Source organism: Hippocampus zosterae, chromosome 10, assembly GCF_025434085.1.
Source record: "Hippocampus zosterae strain Florida chromosome 10, ASM2543408v3, whole genome shotgun sequence".
In the NCBI taxonomy this organism is placed as follows: domain Eukaryota; kingdom Metazoa; phylum Chordata; class Actinopteri; order Syngnathiformes; family Syngnathidae; genus Hippocampus; species Hippocampus zosterae.
The window spans coordinates 19,492,087-19,516,135 of record NC_067460.1 but is presented as its reverse complement, the minus strand read 5'-3'; the positions used below and the strand labels follow the sequence as shown (position 1 = coordinate 19,516,135).

The window sequence follows — 24,049 nt, the reverse complement described above, 5'->3', positions numbered from 1 at the left end:
CTCCACACGATAGAAAAACATGACTTCAACGCATACGATTTATTTAACGACATTAAATGAAGTCGCGGGCCAGATCTCGCCTGCAGGCTTTGGGTTTGGCGCATGTGTTGTAAGGCGTGCAGCACAAAAGCTGGCGAGTGAATAAAAGGTTTATTAATTAACTAGCTGCTTTTTTTTGCATTTCTTTTGTTATAAAGTGTGGGAATTGTGAAAGCACGGCACAGGGCAAGGTGCCGCTGGCTGTGTGTGATCGAGTCTTCGGTGTATCTTATGTCCTCGTCACACAAGGAGGAAGAGAAGGCTGCCTGTGTGCGCACTAGTACATCCATCAAAACCTGTTGCAGCAGGTTCACTTCTGGCTTATTCTCTCATCTCTCATTTCATTCCTGTCTTTGGTTGGACAAGTGCCTGACACACACATGCACGCACATGGCATGACGATGATATTACATACAGTCAAATGCAAAACTGGGCCGTCAACGGCTTGAATGAACATTTTGACAATTTGCACACTGAAGAGCACGTCTGCAAGAATTGGATCAAGGATGTGCTGAGGCCTAAAAGGGATTCCCAAGGCATAACGCCACAAGGAAGACGTTATTGCTGATTTTAAATTGAGGGTGAGTCTTACCTGTCCTCTTGCAATCTATTTAGCACATTCAGCATTACGTTACAGGCGTGTCTATGATATTTGTCAACATAACTGCTGCGGTTCACTCAGAGAAACCCAAGAACCTAAAAACAAACAACCACCCCCCACAAATAATGACATTGTCTATTTTTTTAAAGTAGTGCTGTTTACCTTAAATTGATCTAAATCACGGTCATTCATTTTAATCAGTGATAACATTTGCACTGTTGTCAATGGGATGAATGGCATGAATCTGCTGCCTGAAAGGGAGACCTGTCGCATCCATTACAACTCAAGTTAGTTACTAAATATGATCCTTTCGCCATATGTGAGGCAGCAGCCTTCCTCTATTAAAGTGACTAAATAAGAGAAAGAGAAGAGAGTATGAACTTTAAAGCCCATATTTCGCTGAGCGGGCTTGGTTACCGAGCGTCTGTGAACGACACAAATATTAATTAATGAACCCGTCATTCACTAAACATAATCAACCTTTTATCTAATTTTTGGAAATGTACTTTCAACTTTGTGTAACCGACCACGTCATACAATGCAATTTTTATTTTATTTTTTTGCAAGTGATGTCAAAAGTCGACACAAGTCCAGTAGTTAGGGCTGTAACAAACAAATCTTTTTGAATTGATTATTTTCTCAATTATTCCATCGATGACTCAAGTAAGGAATGATAATATAGACATTACAATTAGAACTAATGCATTAGATAATATCAATCAAACTCAAATTGTGTGCTTTCAATTTTCTTACTGTGCTGTTAAGGCATTAGTTGAACTTTGATGCCTCAGTGCCTGCGTTCAGGCTAATGAAAGCGTGCCAGTAACTCAGTGGAGTGTTTTTTGCTTGACAGCATGAAATGCAATCTCTCCGTTTCCACCTTCACCCTTTTACCTGCTTTCATGTGGACAGAAAGTACTTGGACTGCTGTTCCTCTCTGTTTTCACTTCTCCGCCTCAGTGATACTTGGCGTCGCATGACCAAAAAAGCCACGGCTTTGTGGGCATTTTAACGTGCTTCCTTTTTATAAAATAGATGAGGTTTCCTTGAATGGCCACGTGTCTCCAGTCTCTGCTGAGATCAGATAACATATCTGTACAGAGTGTGCAACTTTTAGCCCTTATGAACCTGCACAAGTCAAACTAGATTTATTGTCTGTTCAAGTCTTGGACGGCATACTGCAGCTGAGTTGAACAGGCACTTACTTGAGAAGATGAAGGAAAAAATGCATTAACTTGAGCTTTCGCAAATTCAACATCAGCAGCAGGACACCGAAACCATGTCTTAGTAATTACAGTGGACATGGAAATTGAATTAAAAATTCCCGTTTGAATATGTTTCCAGAATCACATCTTGGTACAGAATGTCAGGCTCTCCAATGTTTTCACCCAACAAGGACGAGTCTAAAACCTCGTCCCCTCAGCGCACACTTCATACATCACAGGAGCACCTTGCGACCTCCTGCCAGCAGTTTGCAGAATCACAGGTAATGAGCACAATGAGGGTGAGACGAGTGTGTGTTGTTTTGTTGACTTCCCCCCCACCCCTCAATATCATTTTCATGACAGAAAAGTGTGATGTCGAAATGACTTTAGCGACCCAACAGCAATCAGAATGAGATTTTTTTTTCTCATTGATTTCCGGTGAACATTTTAGTGACTTAAATGTCTCCCATTTTGCAAAATGACAGATATGATGATAATTGGACCTAAGTAGTGGACTACCATTGCCAACTACAGTAATCAGAATGAGAAAGGGGAGCGTGGGAGGCGGGGGGGGGGGGGGGGGGGGGGACTTTTTTTGTCTGTTAAATGTCTGCTATTGCTCCAAAATGATAAATATTTTGAGGTGTAGTAATTAGCGGCCAAACTATTTCCGTGTACTACAGTAATCGGATTGAGAAAAGCTGTTAAAATTGATTTCTGGTGAGTATTTACGTCAATTTAATATGAATATTTAATCCAGTTTCTTCATATTGTTATTGGCCTACAAAGGTCTATTAGCGCATTCAGAAAAAAAAAGATGGATAGATGATTTGTGCAATGTCAACCTGTATTTTGGAATTTGTTGTGCTCCCTAATAGATGGGAGGAGAAATACAGCGAGTAATGGTGTTTTGCTTCAGACACAACAAATGTAGCTGCAATATTTTGGCCGACACATGGTATGAATGTGAAGCGAATATCAACAATCCGGCCAACTTTTACCCGCTCCAATAATTATAATGTCCCTCTAATACACAGGTGTCAAACTCAAGGCCCGGGGGCCAGATCTGGCCCACCACATCAATTGATGTGGCCCGTAAAAGCAAATCAAACATGTCGGCCTTCTATGATGCTTGCTAAAATCGGTACCAAAATTTCATATTCTCATATGTAATATATAAGAGCGTTTTCTTGTGACCGAAACCCTCATTATAGCAACTTATATTATTCTTGCCTTCTTCATATGGTTTCACAGCCATAACAGCCCTCCAAGGGAACCGGTAACTATAATGTGGCCCGCGCCAAAAATGAGTTTGACACCCTGTTCTAATAGTTGGAAATGACAATATTGAAGATCCTAGGACTTCAACGTGAAGACAGCATTTCCATGGGCACACATGGACTAATAATTGTACCATTTGAATCCACAGACAACTCATTGCACAGATGTCCGCTTTACCCAACAAGCCAGAACCCCCCTCACCTCGAGGCACGCACCTGTGAGCAGCAAGCACAGCGTAGAAGGGATGGGGCGACAGGGCATGGTCGACGCATGTCGTTTCCACCCGTACCAGCGCCAGCTCAGCGAGGGTGCGGTGACAAATGCAGTTTGTCTTGAGGCCGGTTCCTCTCCCTTTCGCAGCCTGCAGGAGATTTGCAGCCCTCAGATGTGCTGCATCACACTTGGACCAAACAGCGAGGCGCAAACGCTTTGGGAACGATCCACCTATAATGGCCAGGTGACGAGAACTCACAAAAAGTACTGTCTATGCACTACAATAGCGTCAAACCCTATTTACTCACAAATTCACTTACCAAAGCTATTGCGCGTTCGTTGAGGGCCAAATTCTAAACGAACATATAAATCCTGACAACGATTAATTTTGCTTTACAGTGACAGCTATTGACCTGGGATGCATTTTACAATGAATTTTGCCGGTCAATGTGAACAGAGATCGCTTCAGCAAATGTATTGTCTCTTTATCTTGGAACAAAGTTTTTCAAAATGCAAAGGGGATGTCGCCATTTTTACGACAGCGTTGTGATATAATGTTCGCTTATTGCTTCGACATGGAGTAGATTGGTGGTTGCCTTCTGTTCGGAAAGAAAAAAAATAACAAACAAACCTGATTCTTGGTGCATGCAGGTGAGAAGTCTTCCAAGTTCATAGCTATCCCTCTGCCAGCTAGCTAGCATGCTCAAGAAGGAAACACGAGTGCCATCTAGCAAGTGTTCGAGGTGAAAGTAAAACCCCTTTGCTTTAATGCAGGGGTGTCCAAACTTTTTGCCAAGGGGGCCAGATTTTATGTGGTAAAATGTCGGGGGGCTGACCTTGGCTGACATTCTTTACATTGAACAACAATATTGTTCAACAAATTTTAGTAAGCCAGTCTGTTTCACATTTCCATTTTTATTTTAATTTCAACAATCTTAAGAAATTCTTTTGGTTCATTTGAAACAGGTATATCACATGCAACTGCTTATTCACTTGACTTTTTCTTAAACAGAAGTCTCCTGAGTGCAAATTGATTGATTTGAAACATAAAATGTATCACCATGACTTTTCAATAGTCACAAAACCTTTGACTCGAACAACAGGGAAATGAACAAGCAATACACATATCCACAACTGCAAGGATCATTTGAAATATGACATATCCGTCAATATAAACACGGAGTGATGTCTTGTGAACTCGTGAGTGATGCCCTCTAGTGTCTAAATGCTATTACTCATTTAGTGAATGCTATTACTCATTTAGCCACTAGAGGGAAGCAGTACTCTATGAAACATCACTCACCAGTCTACGAGACCTCAGTCAAAGCAACACGTGTTCCATTGCGCCCAACCTGCGGGCCAGACGGCACTGATTTTATGACAGGGGCCGAGGGCCGGATGAAATTCGACCGCGGGCCGGATTTGGCCCGCGGGCCGGACTTTGGACATGCCTGCTTTAATGTGTCGGCTTTCACTGTGTGAGCATACATTTGTTAATTTCTAGGAATTTTTCAAATGTTTACTGACATTTGTGCATTTGAAGTTACTTTAGTGACACCAGTGCTTTTTTCCCCCCTCTCCCTATCGTAAAGGTATTGACCTTTTTGACCATGTGTGTATTCTAGCAGGAAGGTTGAACTTCGTATTATGTTACAACATTGTGGTTTTATTGATATCTCCAGTGTTCCTACCCTGACCATACCAACCATGCCAGTTGGGACACCTTGTTAGCATTCTCAGTGCTATCTATCCTACACTTACGCCGGCCCCGCAAGAAGTGCAATGATCAAGCGCAATAGCAATCACTGCAGTAGTGGTACAAGATAATCTGACTAAAGAAGATAGACTACATGAGGTGTTCATATCGTCCCTGTGTGTTCTGTACAGGTTGCGACATGGCCGTATGCTACTGAGGCGCATTCCAACAAGCCAAATTATTCTCTTCAGAGTCTCTCATCTCAAATTCATCAGAGGAACAACTCACAGCCGCTCTTCCCCAAGCCCATTTACTCATACAGGTGACAATACATTTCATTGCTTCCACATTTTAATACATTACATCATCCCAGTCACTGTCAACGAATGCCGATTGGTTTCTCTGTGTCATCGCAGCATTCTCATCTTCATGGCTCTGAAAAACAGTGAAACGGGGAGCCTGCCCGTCAGTGAGATCTACAGCTTCATGACTGAAAACTTCCCCTATTTTAAGGTACGACACTGCAGGTTACAAACATACGCTACACTCGCTATTAATGTCAATAAAAATACCTTTTACTGGTGCAAGCATCAATAGGTTTGGGTGGAGTTCCCTGTGCAAGTCACGCAGAGATGCCTTGGTTGTACTTGAAATGCCCAAAGGGAATTTCCAGTCAGGATCCATTTGCAGACAACAAAAACGGTATCAACCCGATGAAGTTTTCATTGTGTAAGAATGGAACCTCTGCCTTTACAGACATAATAATGCTGAGCTTTGATTGAGATTTTGAAATATTCCTATACTGCAATGACACGTTTTTTAAAAGTGGTTGAACTGTATCATAAAAATGTTCTGTATACTTTATTTAGCAACATTGTGGAAACAGATAAAAAAGGTGTCGTTTGGGATCTTACTGGGAACACTGAAAAAAGGTCTTTTGGGTTTAGATTTAAAAACGATGGACATCGCTAGCATGCATTAAAATCATGTTTCGTCAACATGAATATGCCCACCCCAAAAAAATCATACGCATGCAACCAACATCTGTACTTTTTTTTAATCTTCAGTAAATCCACCAGACTGTGTCTTCAGTGTACCTAATGTTGAGGCCTGTGTGATAATCGCACTGCATTTCATAGTACTGTTCCTAATTACGACTAAGACAGTTCGTAGCAGAGAAGCAAATACCTGGAGTGGTTATCATTTTCTGAGTTTCTGACTTTGAGTCTCTGCTTTGACTTATCCGTGTAGAGTTTGCGTGTTCTCCCTGCCCGTTTTCGATCTCGCCCTACACCTGATTCAAATGATCAGGTCATCAGCAAGCTCTGTCGAGGCCTGAAACGATCGTGAACAATTGAATCGGGTGTTTTTGGAGTAGGGAGGAATCTGACTCCCGAGGAACCGGATTTCCCTCCCCTCTTGGTCTCGAAAATGGATGAATGGATGATTCGTAGAAATGGACATGATAAATGATTGTGTGTTTGTCACATTTATAACTCTTTGCAAAACCGTGACGTACATTGTTTTCCCAGTGCTCGGTCAATATCTCATTAGTGTTTTTGTAGGATCCTGTTTTACCACTCGTTATTAGTTGTCTTCAGCTTTTGTTATACTTGATGACACTACTGTAATTACTTCTTTTGTAAAAATGTTGAATGACACACTGTCGAGATTTTGGTCGTGACTGTGTGTAAGGGTATGAGGAAGCAATTACAGATTCGGTCAGGTTGTCTTGGGATACTGTAATAAGAGGGTTGTTTGTGTGTTGTGTAAGTTAATTGTTGCACGGTTTGTACAACACTCCTACGATTACATTTGATCATACAGTGCGTTCCTGGTGACACAATCAGGTTACTGAATTTAAACAGTAACACCCCCCCCCCCCCCCCCCCACACGCTGCAGCTATGGATCTCATCGTTAAATGTACAGTATGCTCAGATTCATCATTGGAAATACTTGCAACTTGGATAGCAACATTCCAAGAAGCTATCCGTCACTGTCAAAAGCATGCTAGCCAGAAAACGGGACAGATAAATGGGAATTTTATTGCAAAGTAATCATCTGTGTCACTCATGTTAGTTATTTGCAAGTCTGTTGACACCTGCAACTCCAAGTGTGTATACTGTACTTCACACACACACACACAAATATGTAAACAGAGGTGCACAAAAAAATTGTGATGGTTCTGAAAGGAGCACCAGAGGTTGATGTTTGGGGGTTATTTTTTTTACCTGATTCACCAACCTCATGGATGAACTTATAGAATTATGACACATCTGAGGAAGGTTTATTGTTAATATGTGTGAAACTGTATATGACATAATTGGGCAAACTATTATTTTGTTTTTTCGGTTTTTATTTTCTAATTCCAACAACAATTATACCAGGGCTCCACAATACAACAATACAATTTACTGTATTATAAAAAAGACGTTTAATTTATATCGAACACAACTGAGTTGAAAAGCCCGTTCAAAAAAATGAATTGCTCACCTCTGACTTGCATTATGGGAGATCAGCCAGCTAACTTAGCACAGTCTTCTAGGAAAGCCGTCTGCAAATGCTCAGCGACTGGCCAGCGACCAGTCCTGGGTGTCTTGCCCAAAGTCAGCTGGAATGAGCTCAAGCTTACTCTCGACCTTATTAAGCAAAACATGGAAAATGGATGACTGGGTAAATGTTTAAACATACCAAGTGTCCAATCATTTTTGTCTGTCTCATTCCCTTTCTCCCCTTGCCCTGCTTTTTTTTTTCTAGACAGCCCCTGATGGGTGGAAGAACTCTGTGCGCCACAACCTCTCCCTGAACAAATGCTTTGAGAAGTTAGAGAGCAAAAATGGGACCTCCTCTCGCAAAGGTTGTCTGTGGGGTCTCAATCCCGCCAAGGTGGAGAAAATGCAGGAGGAGTTGCACAAGTGGCGCCGCAAAGATCCCCTCAGCGTACGCAGGAGCATGGCGAGACCAGGTAGGACTCTGAAAATTCTCAAAACGTTATGAAGTGAAAACCCACGATCGTGTTTATTTTCCGCAGAGGACCTAGACCATCTCATCGGACAGATGCCCGAGAAGCTCCAATCGACGGCGCCATACGCAAAACATGCCGGTGTCTCTCGCCAACCACCGAGCAGAGCTAGTCGACATCCACAGTATTCACGTGCTCCTCCAGCCTCACAGCAGTCTTCTTTCCTCTCATTCACCGACATCCATTTTAGCGACTCAATGACCCTGCACTCTCCATGTGATGAGCAGCACACAGCAGACGTCCATCCTGGGAGTGTGAACTTAAGGCTGCCACCGGCCTACAGTGCCACCTACCAGGACGACTTTAATGTCGGTCTAAGAAGCCTGCAGGACTTGCAATTAGAGGGAGATACTTATGACGTAGATGTACTCAACCCCAGCCTGACCGATCTTCAGTTGAAAGGTAGGCAGTATAGGAGGAGGTATAGATCAGTTACATTAACTAGCGTATTTCTCATTGGGGAGTTATTTTTATTAATTATTTTTTATTGCTGATTGAAATAAATGATTTTATTTACTTTACATACCCAATTTTTTTTTTAAACCGCATCTTCACATTCTAACTGAATACAATACAATACAATACATGCTAGGCGGCCCGGTAGTCCAGTGGTTAGCACGTCGGCTTCACAGTGCAGAGGTACCGGGTTCGATTCCAGCTCCGGCCTCCCTGTGTGGAGTTTGCATGTTCTCCCCGGGCCTGGGTGGGTTTTCTCCGGGTGCTCCGGGTTCCTCCCACATTCCAAAAACATGCATGGCAGGCTGATTGGGCGCTCTAAATTGTCCCTAGGTGTGATTGTGAGCGTGGATGGTTGTTCGTCTCTGTGTGCCCTGCGATTGGCTGGCAACTGATCCAGGGTGTCCCCCGCCTACTGCCCGAAGACGGCTGGGATAGGCTCCAGCACCCCCCGCGACCCTAGTGAGGATTAAGCGGTTCAGAAAATGGATGGATGGATGGATGGACAATACATGCTGATTTATATACAAAGCGCTTTACAAAACAGTTAACATAAGTAAAATGATGTAAATTAGCCGAGAAATTCAAAACAGCTTGCTTGCTGCCGCATTTTCAGAAATGGGCAGATAACAGAAGATTTCTTTTGGCTTAATTTCATACTTGATGGGAGGCAAGCACTCTCAAGACCCAACTATTTGTCTCTAAAGAATTCCAAAGTTACGAGAAGGGGTTCTTGTTGTTCCAGTATTCCGTTCCTGTTGCATTTTCCCAATTGTCACTCTAAACTGTTTTTAAGGTAACCTGTGGGAGGAGTTGCAAAAAGACAGCCTGGTGTCGCATCTGCAAACAACCTCCACGACCGTGTCCATCACTTCAGGCATGCAGACATCCTGCGTCCATCCTGGCTGCGGAGACAGCATTTTGCCCGTCAGTGAGACCTCAGCGGTAGCGCCGTTTGATGGCTGTAAAATAGAGTTTGACGACACATCAAGTGAACCGAGCATGAAACGTGACTGTTCAAGCCGTTGGCATCCTGATGTTTACTCAGCAGACAATTTGCCGGGGTATTTGACCTGCTGCACCACATCCTTGGTGTAAGTAGGTCATGTAACTGTCCACACCTTCATAACCGACAGATCCTTGACACACGACTGCGATTTGAATGAGCGTTATGGTAGCAAGTGGCTTCATTATTGGATTTGTGATACATGAAGCCCTCAAATCTTTGTTTTTCCTGTTTAAAAAAAAAAATTAAATTCTCCATCCATTGACGACAAACCAGAGAGTAGCTCCCATGTCTTGTGTGGCCTTACGTCTCATATAATCTCACAAGTTCTTCGGAGAAAATGGACAATTTGAGCAGAGTGAGAAAAGACAACGTAACCCATACAATTTTTGAACCACAGATGATATAACCTGATGGTGAGGTGGTTTTGAGTCATGGTACAGGCTGTGAATGTAATTCCTTTTTACATGAACAATTTAATGGGTATTTGCCATCAATTTCTTTTATTTTAAATAAACTATTTTTCGTGCACTTGTAGAAATGCTTCAATTGTGCTAACCCTAGAAAATGAATGTAGTACAATACACAACTATAAAAATGTATTGATACCAATAGGATATAATTTTACTTCATTTATCATCCAATATTGTACTGTATTTGTCTGGGTTTTTTTTTTGGGGGTGGGGGGTAATATTAATATTAATTATATTAATGTTATCTTTAATCAATGATTGGCTGAGAAACACTTATTTTCCTGTGAACCTTACTTCTGGACTCCCACATGGTTTTTAAAAGGGATCATTTAATACACTCAATAGGTACAGTATTTTAAACACTGTAAAGTTGCATTTTTTGCATGCAATATTTCAGGGCAAATTTTATTCACCCAAGGGCCTCGTGGCCATCAGGCATTTAGGTGTGAATTTTCCCGAACGATCGATGTATTTTCCGGACTGAAAGGAATGAATGATGGACATTATGGACACTTCCTAAAAGAGTTTATTTATTTGTTTGTTTCGGACAAACGCAACTGCATGAATGGCTCGCTTTGCTTTCATTGTACTATAAACAAGAAAAAACTACTCGTGGCGTTTTACGGTGCCGGTAATGATGCAGTGTGCACAGAGGATGGCAGCAAAGATTCTTTGGTAAAAATTCTTCCACTTGAGCAATGTACGAGTGGAAATATATTTGTTATTATAAAACACATATATCCGATGATTTCAAAAGCTATGTACCTTTTAAAAAAACATGAAAGACAGCATGTTAAAAAATACTCAGGTTTTTGGGGAAAAAAAGTCCCATATTTATTGCAATGATGTGATTTCACTTTTCAAAATTAGACATAATTTTTTTACAACACTTAATATCATGATTAAAATGTACACGCAGTGTTCTGTACTACAACGTATGTACTGGATATCAAAATTCAAAATTTCTCTGAATACAGTCTGACAATTCAAAATGGCTACTCCTTTGAAAAATACTCTGGACACACTAAGTGCTATGAACCTGAAAACAAAAAATGATCCACACCAACTGAGAACTTTTCCGCCTCTCATTCTGAGCCGAGTGGCATAATCATGTGCAAAAGAAAAATAATCCATCTGTCGGACAAACTAAATAAATATCAGGGCCCATAAAGACAAATAATTATGTCATCTCTAGCTGTTACTGCCTATCAAAACACACAAAACGGAAATGAACCAGTGTCCAGCTAATGAATTGATATGAATTGTATTCACAACGCATTTGCCGGCCAAACACACACACACACACACCTGTATGCGCACAGGTATGCATTGCTACACAAGGACTTAACAGAAATGAAACGGACATCTGTGGCTTCTTCTATTTCCGGCTCCTGACGTGGAAACAGCGGATTGGACAATGTCTAAAGAAGCGGGGGGGAGGTTGGTGTTTCTACGGGCCCCCGCTATAGGAGTAGTCTGCCTTGTTGTGCATCACTAATTTGTTGTCCACAAAGTAGAAGCTGTCAGATTGTGTCTCATAAGGATGCAGGATCATCTCACGCACTGAGAGAGAACACAAAATGATCGGGATTTACAAAGTAGCTATTGGAGCTTTGTGAAGTTGTGAATAAAATTCACGTGATTATGGAAAGAAGTTTGGGACTTTTTTGGACTGCAACTTTAGGTCCATGTACGAGTGTGCAATTTGTCCTCACTGATAAGACATTTCAGCGCACTTGTAATTTGTACAAGAAGTATTTTCTAATTTGTAACGTCTTTTCCCCAACTGCCTTCCGTTAATTTGTTTCTGTGCACTCGTAGAATGACGAGGGCACACATAGAACAACTAAAACGCTGATAGTCAGCCAGAATTGCGACAACTGCAAACTATTTGTAACTACGAGTGACATTATAAAAGTCCACCAGTTGACATCCTGCGCATCACAAGTGGCACAATGAACCCCAGTGGGGGGAGAGCGAAAAACCCCCAGGAATTCAAGGCCACCCTAGTCAATTTACGAGTGCGGTGACCATCAGATTTTTGAGTGAGGCGTGTGCAAATGATTATTTACGAAGCAACCTGTTGCCCAAGTACATCAGAACGAGTCTTGGCTTTGTGTGAGTATATTCATTCAACACAGTTATTTTATGTTCAAGGGAGTAGGAAGAAGTAAAAAAATTATCTAGTCCTACCCCGTTATGTGTTTATATCTAATAAATCATTTTTATATCAATCAGATCAACAGTATTACCTTTAAGTCGAATCAAACAGGCATTGATGTCACACTGAGCAATTACATTAGAACATAGGTGTCAAACTCAGGTCTTGGAGGGCTGCAGTGCTGCATGTTTTCCAAGTCTCCCTGTTGTAACACACCTGATTCAAATGATCAGATCATCAGCGACCTCTGCGGAAGCCTGACTTTGAACCTGTTCATTTGAATCAGGTTTGTTGCAACAAGGAGACTTGGAAAACATGCAGGACAGCGACCCTCCAGGACCTGAGTTTGACACCTATGCATTCGAGAATAAACTAGATCAGGGGCGGGCAATTATTTTTTGCATAGGGCCACATGAGAACCAGAAAATATTATGGAGGGTCGGATCAAAAGGGTGAACTAAATTCGACATAATATGGATTGGATTTCTTTATTTGAAAAGCAGTATTTTGCATTTTTTGGCACGTTTTTCAGACTTTAAGAGTACATTATTCAGTCGTATCGAATGGGATTTGCTTGACTTGGCGCTACTGCGGGCTTCCGTATCGTCTCCCCCTTCCTCCCTATGCTCCGTAACTTCAAGTAACTGTGCCGCCTGGCGTTGAAATGCCTGTCATTACAAGTCCAAATGAAATGAATGCAGTCGTTGACATCGAACTTTAATTGTGTACCAAACCTTCGGCGGGCCAGATTAAAAAGACTGAATGGCCGGATTTGGCCCGCGGGCCGTAGTTTGCCCACCACTAAACTAGATCATCATTAGGTGAGTATTCATCCTTTTTGTGACATCTTTGTTTGATGGTGAACCATGATATTTTTCAAAAATAAAAACAGGCACTGAGAGCCATGATTCAAGTTGGGCTACAGTGCTCTACGAGTGAGAACAAAGAGCGTGCTCGTATGTGACCTTAAGCTGAATATAAATTTTCCACGTGTGATGTGTGTGTGATTGCGCTTACTGATGTCCTCTGACAGTGCGGGGAACTCGTAGATGTGCTCGCATGTGTTCTTGCTGCTGGGCATGCAGAAGCCAAATTCAAAGTCAAAGCTCTTGAGCAGCTGGTCGCGGAAGTAGTGTCTCTCGATCATACGGAAGTTGTTGATGGGCGTGTCGCCCACTGTGAACTCCACCCTGCACACACACAGACACAGACACACACACACACATTGCTCTGTGCCTTCTGGTGACATTCCTTTGTTTGTTTGTTTCTGGTTTTGTTTGCTTGTCTCATTCAGACGTTTATATACAGTCATGCACTTTGCACACACTTCATACACTGTACTAACACGCTCACATACTTGTTCTAATAATGTCCCTGTGGGACCTCGGGAAGAGGTGGACTGAACGCAAACGCCTGTACTGCTCTACCGGAGTAATAACGTTTCTGATGCACGGCTGTCTAAATAATGCTATTTCCCACATCAAAGGCATATCAGACCTGGGATGCATGCAGAATATTTCAAGTCAAGTCAAGTCAAGTCAAGAGTATTTCTCGAGCACTTTCAAACATCCATCGCTGCATACAAAGTGCTGTACATGGAGCGATTTAACATATACAATAAACAGTAAGACGAATCAGTAATAAGTAATAAGGCGGTAGAAAGCACCAAGCAGTAAAACCAATAGCAAATCTAAGTCATGCTGAGTCAAACGCCAAGGAATACAAGTGAGTTTTGAGGAGGGCTTTAAAGATGGGCAGCGAGGAGGCTTGCCGAATGTTCAGTGGGAGGTCATTCCAGAGAGATGGACCAGCAACAGAAAAGGCGCAATCCCCTCTGAGCCTCAGTTTAGTTCTTGGTACGTCTAGCAAAGACTGGTCCACAGACCTGAGGCGCCGGGCAGGGGTGTAGGGGCGTATGAGCTCAGAGAGGTAAGGTGGCGCGAGATTATTCAGAGATTTGAAAACAAAGAGGAGGATCTTAAAAATAATTCTAAAATGAATGGGGAGCCAGTGAAGGGATGCCAAAGTAGGAGTTATATGCTCCCTCTTACGAGTACCAGTCAAGAGGCGAGCAGCGGCATTCTGTACCAGCTGAAGGCGCTTGATGGAGGACTGGCTGACTCCAAAGTACAGGGCGTTGCAGTAATCGAGCCGGGATGTGACAAAGGCATGAATTACTGTCTCAAAGTGTTCATGTGAGAGGAAAGGTTTTATTTTGGCCAGCTGTCTAAGGTGAAAGAAGCTGGATTTCACTGTATAGGGGTCCCTTAGTTGACTAAAACATTGCGCTCCTTCTGCAGTAACATCGACCACAATTTTTAGACTGGGTCTTTAAACACGTTGTAGTCTCTTATGAACCTACACAGTAGTTAAGTCATGATTCCAGTAATTATTTGAATTAAAAAAAAAACACCACACATCTAGGAAATGTAGATAAAACCGTCCAGGAGAACATGGGTCTGTGATCTGCTTTTGGTCTGGTTGAGAATCACTCATCTTGACCACAGCAGCTGTCTACGATGTCGTGAATAAAAAGAGCAATGAAAATAACACGTCAGTGACAGTCAACACCGCAATGATCGTGTCGTTTCATGCTGCTCTTTCAATGTGATCAATTAAATTCAACTTTGTCATTTGCTGTGTCAAAAGGATGTCTTCTGAAACTCGCATGTTTAGAGGGGTTGACCTAATGAAGTACTTAAAGGTCGAGTTGTTTCACATTAAAACATTGCCCAGTGCTGCTCAGATGCGCTGACAGCTTGTCTGTTCTGTATGTTCTCACTTGTCAGCCCACACAACCTCCTACTACATCCTGTTCGACTGTTCGGGTAGAGCAGACGGACTGAGCGCACAAGTGCATCCTTCTTGATATTCTCTCTCTCTCCATCCAGTCCTTTTGTTTTAATTCCCTCTTGCCTCTCTAACACAAGCACGAAGCAGACTTACGTGGCTCCGACCTGCCGCAACTGTAGGAAGGCGGGGGTGAACTGGTAGCGAACAAAGCGCCCGGCGTTGGGGTCACATTGCTTTCTGCCTCCTGCTATGAATAAATGAAATGATGTCAATGTTACACGTATGGCAGTGAAGCTATTTTAAAATGATACTTGAAACATTGCCTCTCGAGTTAATAAAGTTGACTCTGGAACTTTTGAGTTCATATTTCCCATAAGGAGAAAACCTGTATTTGACCTCAGAGGTTCCACGACAGCAGGGGTCGGCAACATGTGACACCCCCCCCCCCCCTCCCCACCCCGGTCACATGAGTAGCCCGCGGGGATTTTTGTAAGACGGCTCACGAATGATGGGAAATTGCGATTTGATAGGGAATGAGCCATTTTTGTTAAGGTTATGAGCTGACCTGGTGCTGGAGGTTTAGTGATCTCAAACAGCACTGTTCCCGTTTCCATATCACGGATCTTAAATCTGGTGAAGTCGATCATGTGGACGTTTTCCTCCGGTGAACAAAGGTAATCTGAAACAGAGAAGACAAAGGCTGCACTCACGTAAACTATTTACTTATCACGTGTTGTACATCAGTGATGTGATTTTAGTACAATTTTGGGTAGGTGGCCAGAAATGTGCTCGAATGTGCTGTTGTCTTTCTATGAATGGCCCAACCTCTGACAATCCATCCATCAATTTTCTACTCCTAAGTGAGCTCATGATCACGTGATCTGGATTCTACGGCAGCTGTACTGTACTCCAGGTGGATCGTTCCTGGACTGATCGCGAGTCAAGAGGTGCAAAATCTCAACGTAATTTATTACGCATGACAATTTGACATTTCGGTACAGAATCGTTGACATACATGATTTGCTCCCGCGGGCCACATAAAATGATGTGTGTGTGTGTGTGTGGGAGGGTGGGAGGGGGGAGCTGGCCCGGAGTACCCGGAGAAAACCCACTCAGGCACAGGGCGAACATGCAAACTTCACACAGGAAGGCCGGTGTCTCTGCACTGTGAGGCCGACGCGCTAACCAGTAGACCACTGGGGCACCCGCTAGTCAATCACAAGTGGACTTTTTTTTTTTTTTTTGAAAGACAAACAACCACTCGCACTCACAACAAAGGGCAGTCTTCAATAAACGTGACAAACATGTTTGGAGAATGTAGGAGACAACCACAGCCTGTAGAAAACCGACACAAGCACGAGGAGAATATTATTGCTGCACGAGTAGGTTGAAGCTTCAAACCTAGAACCTTTTGACTGTGAGGCAGTTGCGCTTACCATTCTTCTGTCCTAAAACCCTTAACAATCCCATGCTTATTTTTGTGGACATTTTCAACGCTCCGCATGAGAAAACCGCTAGGATGAGCCCCCTTTTACCACATTAGACTACTGTGCGTGTGTGTGCGGGTGTGCGTGAAACCTGAAACACTTCTTTGCCAACATGGGAGTAGGATTAGAATTAAGAGGCTTATTGTGTTTTCCCATCACATGGCCAACCAGTGGAAATTGACACACCTTGGGAAGTCTAGTTTGTCCATCCCCTGTTGGTAATACCTTTAGAATGGACATCCTCACATACAATTACATTTATTGCAGAAAGAAAAAAAAAAATACATCACCCGAGGATGCCACAATGTGTGTGCACCTGCACCTGGACAAGTACACAAATCCACGTTTAGCATCATCTTAGTATTTGTGGGGGTTAGAGAGCAGATGGCCCACACGGGCTTAAGCCACCTGCTTGAAGATATTTATAGACCTTTCAATAAAATAAAGCACACTATCATTGACACCTGGGCTTAAAGTACCCTGCAGTGTGAACAAGGTTCTACAGCGAGAGCTATTAGGAGTGATTTGATGGACTGTGTGTACATTTGCATGCCGCTGCAGCACATTACGTTTTGGCTCGAGAAAGTCATTGCAAATGCAGTGCTAAATAGCTCATGTAAAAACATACAGTCATTAAGCTCATGCTTCGCTTTACATTTCAAAAGGCACATTTGACTTTTTGTTGCTCTTTATTAGCCTGATTTGCTTTGTTTGGCATTTGCAGCGAGAATGAGGTCATCGCTAATGACAGTGACCGAGGCATGAATTGACTGATTGCTTGTGTGGAAAAAGAAAAAAATAACAAAACAAGGAGACATGCACATAAAATGCTTCTGAATGTATACAGGGCTGCATACCATTTAATAATGATTTTTGAGTAACGCGTCCATGTCGAAATAGCCTTTCAAGAAGTTCTGTGCACTGATGCTAAACATCACATGGTGCAGACATTTCTCTCAAAAGCGACTCCCCTCTTTTATGTTGCCCTCCCAAGACTCTCTAAGAGGGTTTAGAGCAGTTGCTTTGATGCAGCGCCCTCTCTTGCCAGTTTGATGAGGGGGAGAATATTCCTGTAAGCATTCGCTTAGTCTGAAACACACATCATACAAGGAGCTCATTGCGTGGCGATAAAATGCAGGAATGTATTCATCTCAACGTCAGTTAGCCTCTGTTAGCATCATTCACTTAGAATGGTACAAGGCTATATGTGTCTTGTAACATGTTTATGTCCCGTATAGGTTTGCACGCACGTGCTGTGATAACAAAATGAGATGCGTGGTGTGGGGTGTGATAAATAGGGGACTATACAGTTGCAAGAGTCCGTTTGTGTTGATTGTGGAGACACGGTACAAAAGACGCAGAACGCAAGATTGACTTTTTGTAACAAAGTTATTGCAAAGTAATTTTCACTTTTATTCTATCCATTAATTCAGTAGAACATAAAATCATGATTTGTTCGGGCCCCAATTGTGTTAGATTTGAAAAAAAGGGAGACTTATCATTTCAGTAAAGATTTTTTTTTATGTCGCTCTTGTATCTGAGCTCATTACAGCTAACTCCTTGATATTATGTAAAATAATTGCTACACACCCACACCCACCCACACACACCCACACACACACATCTCCACACAGACCCCACACACGCAAGCATGCGCTCACACTAAAAAAAGCCCCACTTGATTTCCTTCATCATGGTCCCCTAGCAACCCTTTTGATAGGCGTGCCTGCTCACTTAGCTTCTTCCTTGGCCTCATCCACCTGACTGCTCTGCTCAATTGGTGGGCCGCAACAAATAAAAGGCAATTCCGGGCAAGGCGAAGGCGCCATGCAAATGAAGTGTTTACTTCAGGGAGTTGATAAAGGTGCATCAGTGAAGCCCTCTCGTTTTGCTCCTTGTCACATCTCAGGAGAATAGGAGGTATGAACAAAACAGAAATATTGTAAGAATATTAAGAGGATTAATGGCAAGGGAAAGGAAAACAGCGGATCCAATGGAATAAGATGACGTACATCATTAAATTTTTAGGGGTGTATTGAACACCTAATGGTCCTCTCTTGACAAATATGTAAACCTATAGTGATGTTTTTTTCTTTTTTTCTGAAGGGTCAATCATCAGCTGCTCCATGTGAAACTCACCAGTTCTTGATGCATTTTTTGTAATGCCCTAAAATTCCACCAGAGGGCGGTAATTGCTGTCCAAAAAGTACGTAGTTGAGGCGACACATCTTAGCTGTGAGACAAGCTTTGTATGTCAGGAAGGTGCTAAATTGAGTGGAAAGTGGAAGTTTTGTTTAAAATTCGTTAACTTTTTGAAACATGCGAAAGTCAGTCAACAGAGCAATTACGTATCGTTTGTGTTGTCTCGTTAATTCAATCAGCTTTCTGTTCACGGTGTTAAGGAAAATAGTTGATGACGTTTTTGGGGTGGCCAACGGCCTTTTGTCTCACAGAATATATCCGGCTATTCACTGAACAGCAAACGAATCCCATCTCCACATTCAGAAGCCAAAAAAGAAAAAAAAAACATCTGTCGAAAGTGACCATTTTTCATTTACCCGACTGCCTACCTTGGTGGATGTGGTGACAAGGCAGACGCCTTTTCCTGAAGAACATACATGTAATATCCCAAAAGCATGTGGACTTTAAATTTTCTGTTTGCCCTTTGTCAACATTATCATTTTGATTTTGAGTCGTACCTGACTTGTTCACGCAAACGGGACTTGGATGTGACATTGCGAAAGAGCAAAGTGAGATGCCACGTATAGCTCTTTAATCCCGGAGATTAGCGTGGAATTACAGACTTTCAGACAAGGATTGACTTCTGAGACCACATGTTCCCATCCAAACCTCTACCCAAGACAGGTATGTGTACTCATAACACACACTCACACACGTGCACAATAATCTATAGCCAGGGGCAGGCCGCAGCGACATTAGCATTACAACTCTATGTTCATATGGCACAGTGCACACGGCCGTGTCTGGCAAGCTGCGTCATGTCTCACTTCAACAGCACCCGTAGGCACCTTGGCACACTGCTGGGTTCAGGGAGAGGTTACAGAGGATTCTTTTTTATTGCTGGATTGCCAAATTACGCAATAGCAGTTTTATATAAGGGCACCTGAACATACAACATACTGGGTAAGAAATGTGTCAAGTAAAATTATCTTCTCTCAACATTTTTGAGACTTATTGTTTGTTATCAATCGGTTTTTCTGGTCAGCCCTGAGGTCGTACCTCACCCAGTGGTCTCGGTAGGCTGCGATCGATACGCTCCAGCTCACCTCTGAGCCCAATGAGTCGAAGTAGCATAGAAAATAAATAGATGAAAGGCAATGCTAGCCGAGACAGCTTTCGCAAATGTTTTTAGATCGACCAACTTTGAAATTTAGTCCCTCGAAGGTTCACAGACTACAATATGTATTTTATACATGTATATTGACGTAAGATCACCATATACTAATACACTCGTACGATCTAAAAACACTGCAGTTTCTGTACATACACAGTTATCAAGTGCAGAAAAACAGCATTCCATGCTATGGCGATATAATGTCATGTATTCACCAATAGAACACCATCATGTTCATATCTGTTGGAAAAAAGAAGAAGAAAAGTAAGAAGTGTTTCTTTTTTTGCCCCAAATATTGTCTTAGATATGCATTTGAAATTCTACCCCTAAGACACCCCATTAAATCATAAAAGACAGAGATCAAAAGGTGAAGTGGTAAGCAACCACAGTACGGCACTACCATTGTCCCAAGATGCTGTTGCTTGAACATGTTTCTAATCATGTGACTTCCCCATAAACTGACAGTCCACATTCCAAATCAGGACTATGATAGGATTCTTTTTTATTTTTTTTCCAAAGTTTACCAATCAAATTAAATGCCACATTCTCTATAGAAGGACAGAAATTGAGTGTAAATGAGAGAAAGGTCCAGGAAGATAACAAGGCCAATCCACAGTAATAACCCATTTTTTGTAAATGATCCAAAAAATCATTTTGATCCATTTTTTTGGGGGGGATCAACCGAATCTCACACACGTTCAATTCACCAGAGAAGTCATAGTTGAGAGATGCCAATCGTTCCGACATTGATTATATCTCACCGCACGCTAATAGTCTGCTAATCCCTTCAAATAAATGAAGTCCATTCTCATGACAGTTAATGGCAACTAAAAAGACAAATGGGAATAAAAACACAAATCGAGGCATCAGAAGAACGACTAGCAAATGTCGCAGCGATCAAATGTGTCTTCAACACCAATAATAACTGCAAGGTTGGGAGCAGACAGACAAAGAACCATGAGGATGTTCTTCATTTTCTCCTTCTCAGTGGTGCTTTTCGGCCCGGGGTGCACTTGGCTGCCTGTGTTGTGTCACAGTAATCGCCGTGACTGGCTGCCTCCGGGCTGCCCCGAAAACATGACCTTGTGCTTACCGACTGACATCAGGCAGGACTTTGTGTTATCAAGTAGAAAAAAAAAATAGAACCAAATTGTGTTGCTAACTGTTCTCAACATCTCAAGAATGAAAAATTAATAAAGAAATAAATCAAAATCTTCAGTATATTGAAAAGAAAATGATTATTGATGCCTTACAAACAAAGCGCAATCAAACACATGCTTGGAAAAATAAACAGGGGTCTCACGCAACACATAATACCTGCGAAGCAGAGCACGGCATCTGTAAAGCTGATGGTTATGACGGCGTTTGAAAAAAATATAGGTTTGCAGCAGAACGTTCCGAAACAAAAGATGCACAACATTGCAACACTGACCCATAAAATAATTAGGAATCGGGGAGGAAAAAAAAGCAAATGAATAATTCCATGTCAGTGCGCCTCACTGGAAGAAAACGAGAAGATGCTTAGAGAGTAAATACTGCACGTATTTCTGCCTACATTTTGATTGTTGTGGGATCATTAATTACCTCTTGTGTGCCACGTTGCTGCATAATATTGTTGTCCAAACCTAATCCAGATTACATGCCGTCAGTGGTGAGGCGGGATTAGTGCGCCATCATGGCTGATTTAAGTATTATTTCACTGATGCAACACTGATTTATAGTTTCTCCACTCAGGCACTATCGGTGGAAGCGTGTTTGCATGGCTTGTTTACACAACTGTATTTGATTGCTTTCTTTGATTGTTGTAATTTTGAGTGCTGCAGCCAAATAGGACGTTCCTCGTCCATTTGTGTTGATTATGTTTTGACAAATGAACCGTCTGCGTGGCTATATTACCATCACCACATATTGTATGTCAACTTTCTGCGTCATTTTCTCTTTACACTGTCTTTGGGTGTGAGTGTGAATACTTGTTTTGTGTATGTGCCCTGTGATTGGCTGACGACCAGTCCAGGCTGCAGCACACCTCTCACCCTAAGCCAGCTGGGATAGGCTCGGGTTCACCCGCTACCAAAAGGAGGATATACAGTACAAGAACTAGATAGATGGAAAATAAAATTGTGTTTTGATGATGTATATTATTTTAGTAAAAAGATAAGCAGCTCCAAGAATGGATGAAAGTTTTTAATAACACGCTCAAAACATTTTCATGAACTTTTATCATGACCACTTGATAACAGTGGTCAACAGTGTTATCAATCAGAGATGATTTTATGTGTCCCTCAACGTATTTTTGACACTGATTCCAAATATGTCTTGATTTTTTTTTCCTAAACATCAGGTCTTTAAGATATTTTCTTTTTGTTTTGTGTTTAAATTTGATCTACAAAAGCTTGCACAGTATGGATGTTTGCATGGTTGTAAATAAATTATAGCTTTGGCTTTTCAGAAAAAAAAATCACCTGTTTCTGAACCTTCTGAACCCTTAATTCATACTTACATGCTGATGATAATAAAAATGATAATAATAATAATAAGACAAATCATAATAATAATAAGAATTATGATGATGATGATGATGAAAACCTGATGTACTACAGAAAAAAAACGAAGACATACTCTAGAGCAGTGTGTGGGGTGTGGGGGGGAGGCGACGTGTCTTGAAAAGTTTCCTTGCATTTCTGATTTAAAATTTGTTGACCAGTGTGATATTCACACTCATAACTATTATGTAAATAATGTGCAACAGTTAATTTTGCTTCATGAATCTTGTCTGTCTGCAGATTATTTTGACTACAGTTGATGTTGTGTTTCACAAATGTCATCAATTGTATTAACATTTTTTTTAGCCTGTGCTCCCATGACGGCACTAAAAATCCAATTTGTGTTTCATCCTCCTGACATCTGATCTTTTACCAGGAGATTACATTTGTCTCTTTCTGTTTTGTTACATTCCATCTATAGGTTGGTCTCCAACTTGCAAACTAATGTCACAGTTGTTTCCTTCCAATGGGTTTGTTTCGTTCTAACAGGGATTGCGTTCATGCACACCGTGTATACCCTTTTGGAGGGTTTTTTGTGTGTGTGTGTGTCGCTGTCCATGGTGCATAAAAGGTTCCTTCAGACCTCGTTGAATGCAAATGTCTTGTTACAGGACAAATAAGTAACACACAGGGTACACGAGCAGATGGGCAGTCCTAATCGGAAGCAGCGAGGATTTAACCGCACGCCTCCATGTTCCCAATTAAGCGTATAGGTTCAAAAGGGACACGGCTACTTACTCTTGGTGATTTTCTGTAACCCAAGCACATCCTCGGGCGTGATGACGCTGTTTCGACGCAGTTCTTCTTCGGTGGTGACGGGTATGCCCATGTCTGATGAGTTGCAGCCTTGCTGCACTTTCATGTCCAGCGAAGACCACTTGAGCGTGAAGCAGGCTGGCGAGAACTGGCGCTATCCTGACGGGAAGTCGACGGAGCTCGTCGGCGTCGTCGACTTGGCGGTGGCCGCGGGAGGAGGCGATTTGCTTGCGTCGAAGGCTGCCTAATACTCCGCGCAAAGAACGCTCTCAGTGCCCGGGTCTAAAATAGCCCATTCTGCGTGCCTCGCACCTCCCTTCTTCTCCTCTCGATCCCGAAAAAGATCAAAATCAGCCCTTAGCTCCCTCCCTTCTTCCCTTGCTTCCTCCCTTCCTCCTTCACTACCTCAAGACTCATCGGCTCTCATACAGGCTAATCCAAATCCTGCGGCTTTAAACGAGCGCTGCGCGCGCCGACATGACAGTCTCCACTCGTCTGCTCGACGACATATTCTCCATCTCTCTCTCTATCTCGCGCGCGCGCACACCCACACTCACACAGACACGCACGCGCGCGCGCTCACCCCCCTTTCTGGACACCACATTAGGTACACTTGTACCACCTGATTTAATGTAAATTAATTTTATTATAGGCCTACTCATGATCAACCCTAAATGTACGCAGTCTATATATTTTTTTTGCTGTTGCACATCACAGAGAACCAAATCACAAGTTTGTCAAAAATCTATGTTGGTCAAAATAGAGGAAGATGCCTTCAATCATAGATATAAGTTAAGCTATTTCAACGAATAATTATGCAGAGCAAATATAGGTATAGAAAGGCATCATATATTCTTACAATATTATTACTGTAAATGAAATGCTAAACAATGAAAGCACACTGCAAAAAACAAAGACAAAAGTTTAACAATTTGGCAAAGTTTGCATTTTTTTTTTGTTT

General features: G+C 42.1%; 3 protein-coding genes across 4 annotated transcripts in view; 1 reads left to right on the top strand and 2 right to left on the bottom strand.

Annotated features, from left to right (window-relative positions):
* bcap29 (B cell receptor associated protein 29) overlaps positions 1-24,049 on the bottom strand; it is a 188,751-nt gene that overhangs the window by 221 nt on the left and 164,481 nt on the right. The gene's annotated exons all lie outside the window — the stretch shown is intronic.
* foxn1 (forkhead box N1) lies at positions 63-10,153 on the top strand. The gene is made up of 8 exons (XM_052077786.1): positions 63-620; positions 1,985-2,126; positions 3,275-3,583; positions 5,227-5,357; positions 5,452-5,548; positions 7,794-8,001; positions 8,068-8,460; positions 9,311-10,153. The coding sequence occupies exons 2-8, from the start codon at positions 2,004-2,006 to the stop codon at positions 9,610-9,612; spliced, it is 1,563 nt and encodes a 520-aa protein (XP_051933746.1). The 5' UTR covers positions 63-620; positions 1,985-2,003; the 3' UTR covers positions 9,613-10,153.
* On the bottom strand, positions 10,803-23,629 carry unc119a (unc-119 homolog a (C. elegans)). 2 transcript variants are annotated; one of them, XM_052077820.1, is made up of 5 exons: positions 23,071-23,629; positions 15,513-15,626; positions 15,101-15,194; positions 13,172-13,344; positions 10,803-11,556 (listed from the first exon to the last, which is right to left on the bottom strand). In XM_052077820.1, exons 1-5 carry the CDS (start codon positions 23,192-23,194, stop codon positions 11,444-11,446), a joined length of 618 nt encoding a protein of 205 aa, XP_051933780.1. In that variant the 5' UTR covers positions 23,195-23,629; the 3' UTR covers positions 10,803-11,443. The 2 variants fall into 2 exon arrangements, with proteins under 2 accessions (XP_051933780.1, XP_051933781.1); XM_052077821.1 differs by having other exon boundaries at positions 15,101-15,191.

Bases quoted from the DNA above. Each gene is read 5' to 3' on its own strand.
- foxn1 (XM_052077786.1), top strand. From the start codon at position 2,004: ATGTCAGGCTCTCCAATGTTTTCACCCAACAAGGACGAGTCTAAAACC. The intron at 3,584-5,226 runs GTGACGAGAACT...TGTTCTGTACAG, and splicing joins GATCCACCTATAATGGCCAG to GTTGCGACATGGCCGTATGC. The intron at 8,461-9,310 runs GTAGGCAGTATA...ACTGTTTTTAAG, and splicing joins GACCGATCTTCAGTTGAAAG to GTAACCTGTGGGAGGAGTTG.
- unc119a (XM_052077820.1), bottom strand. From the start codon at position 23,194: ATGAAAGTGCAGCAAGGCTGCAACTCATCAGACATGGGCATACCCGTC. The intron at 15,195-15,512 runs GTCAGCTCATAA...ATTTATTCATAG, and splicing joins CACTAAACCTCCAGCACCAG to CAGGAGGCAGAAAGCAATGT. The intron at 13,345-15,100 runs GTAAGTCTGCTT...GTGTGTGTGCAG, and splicing joins TTGCGGCAGGTCGGAGCCAC to GGTGGAGTTCACAGTGGGCG.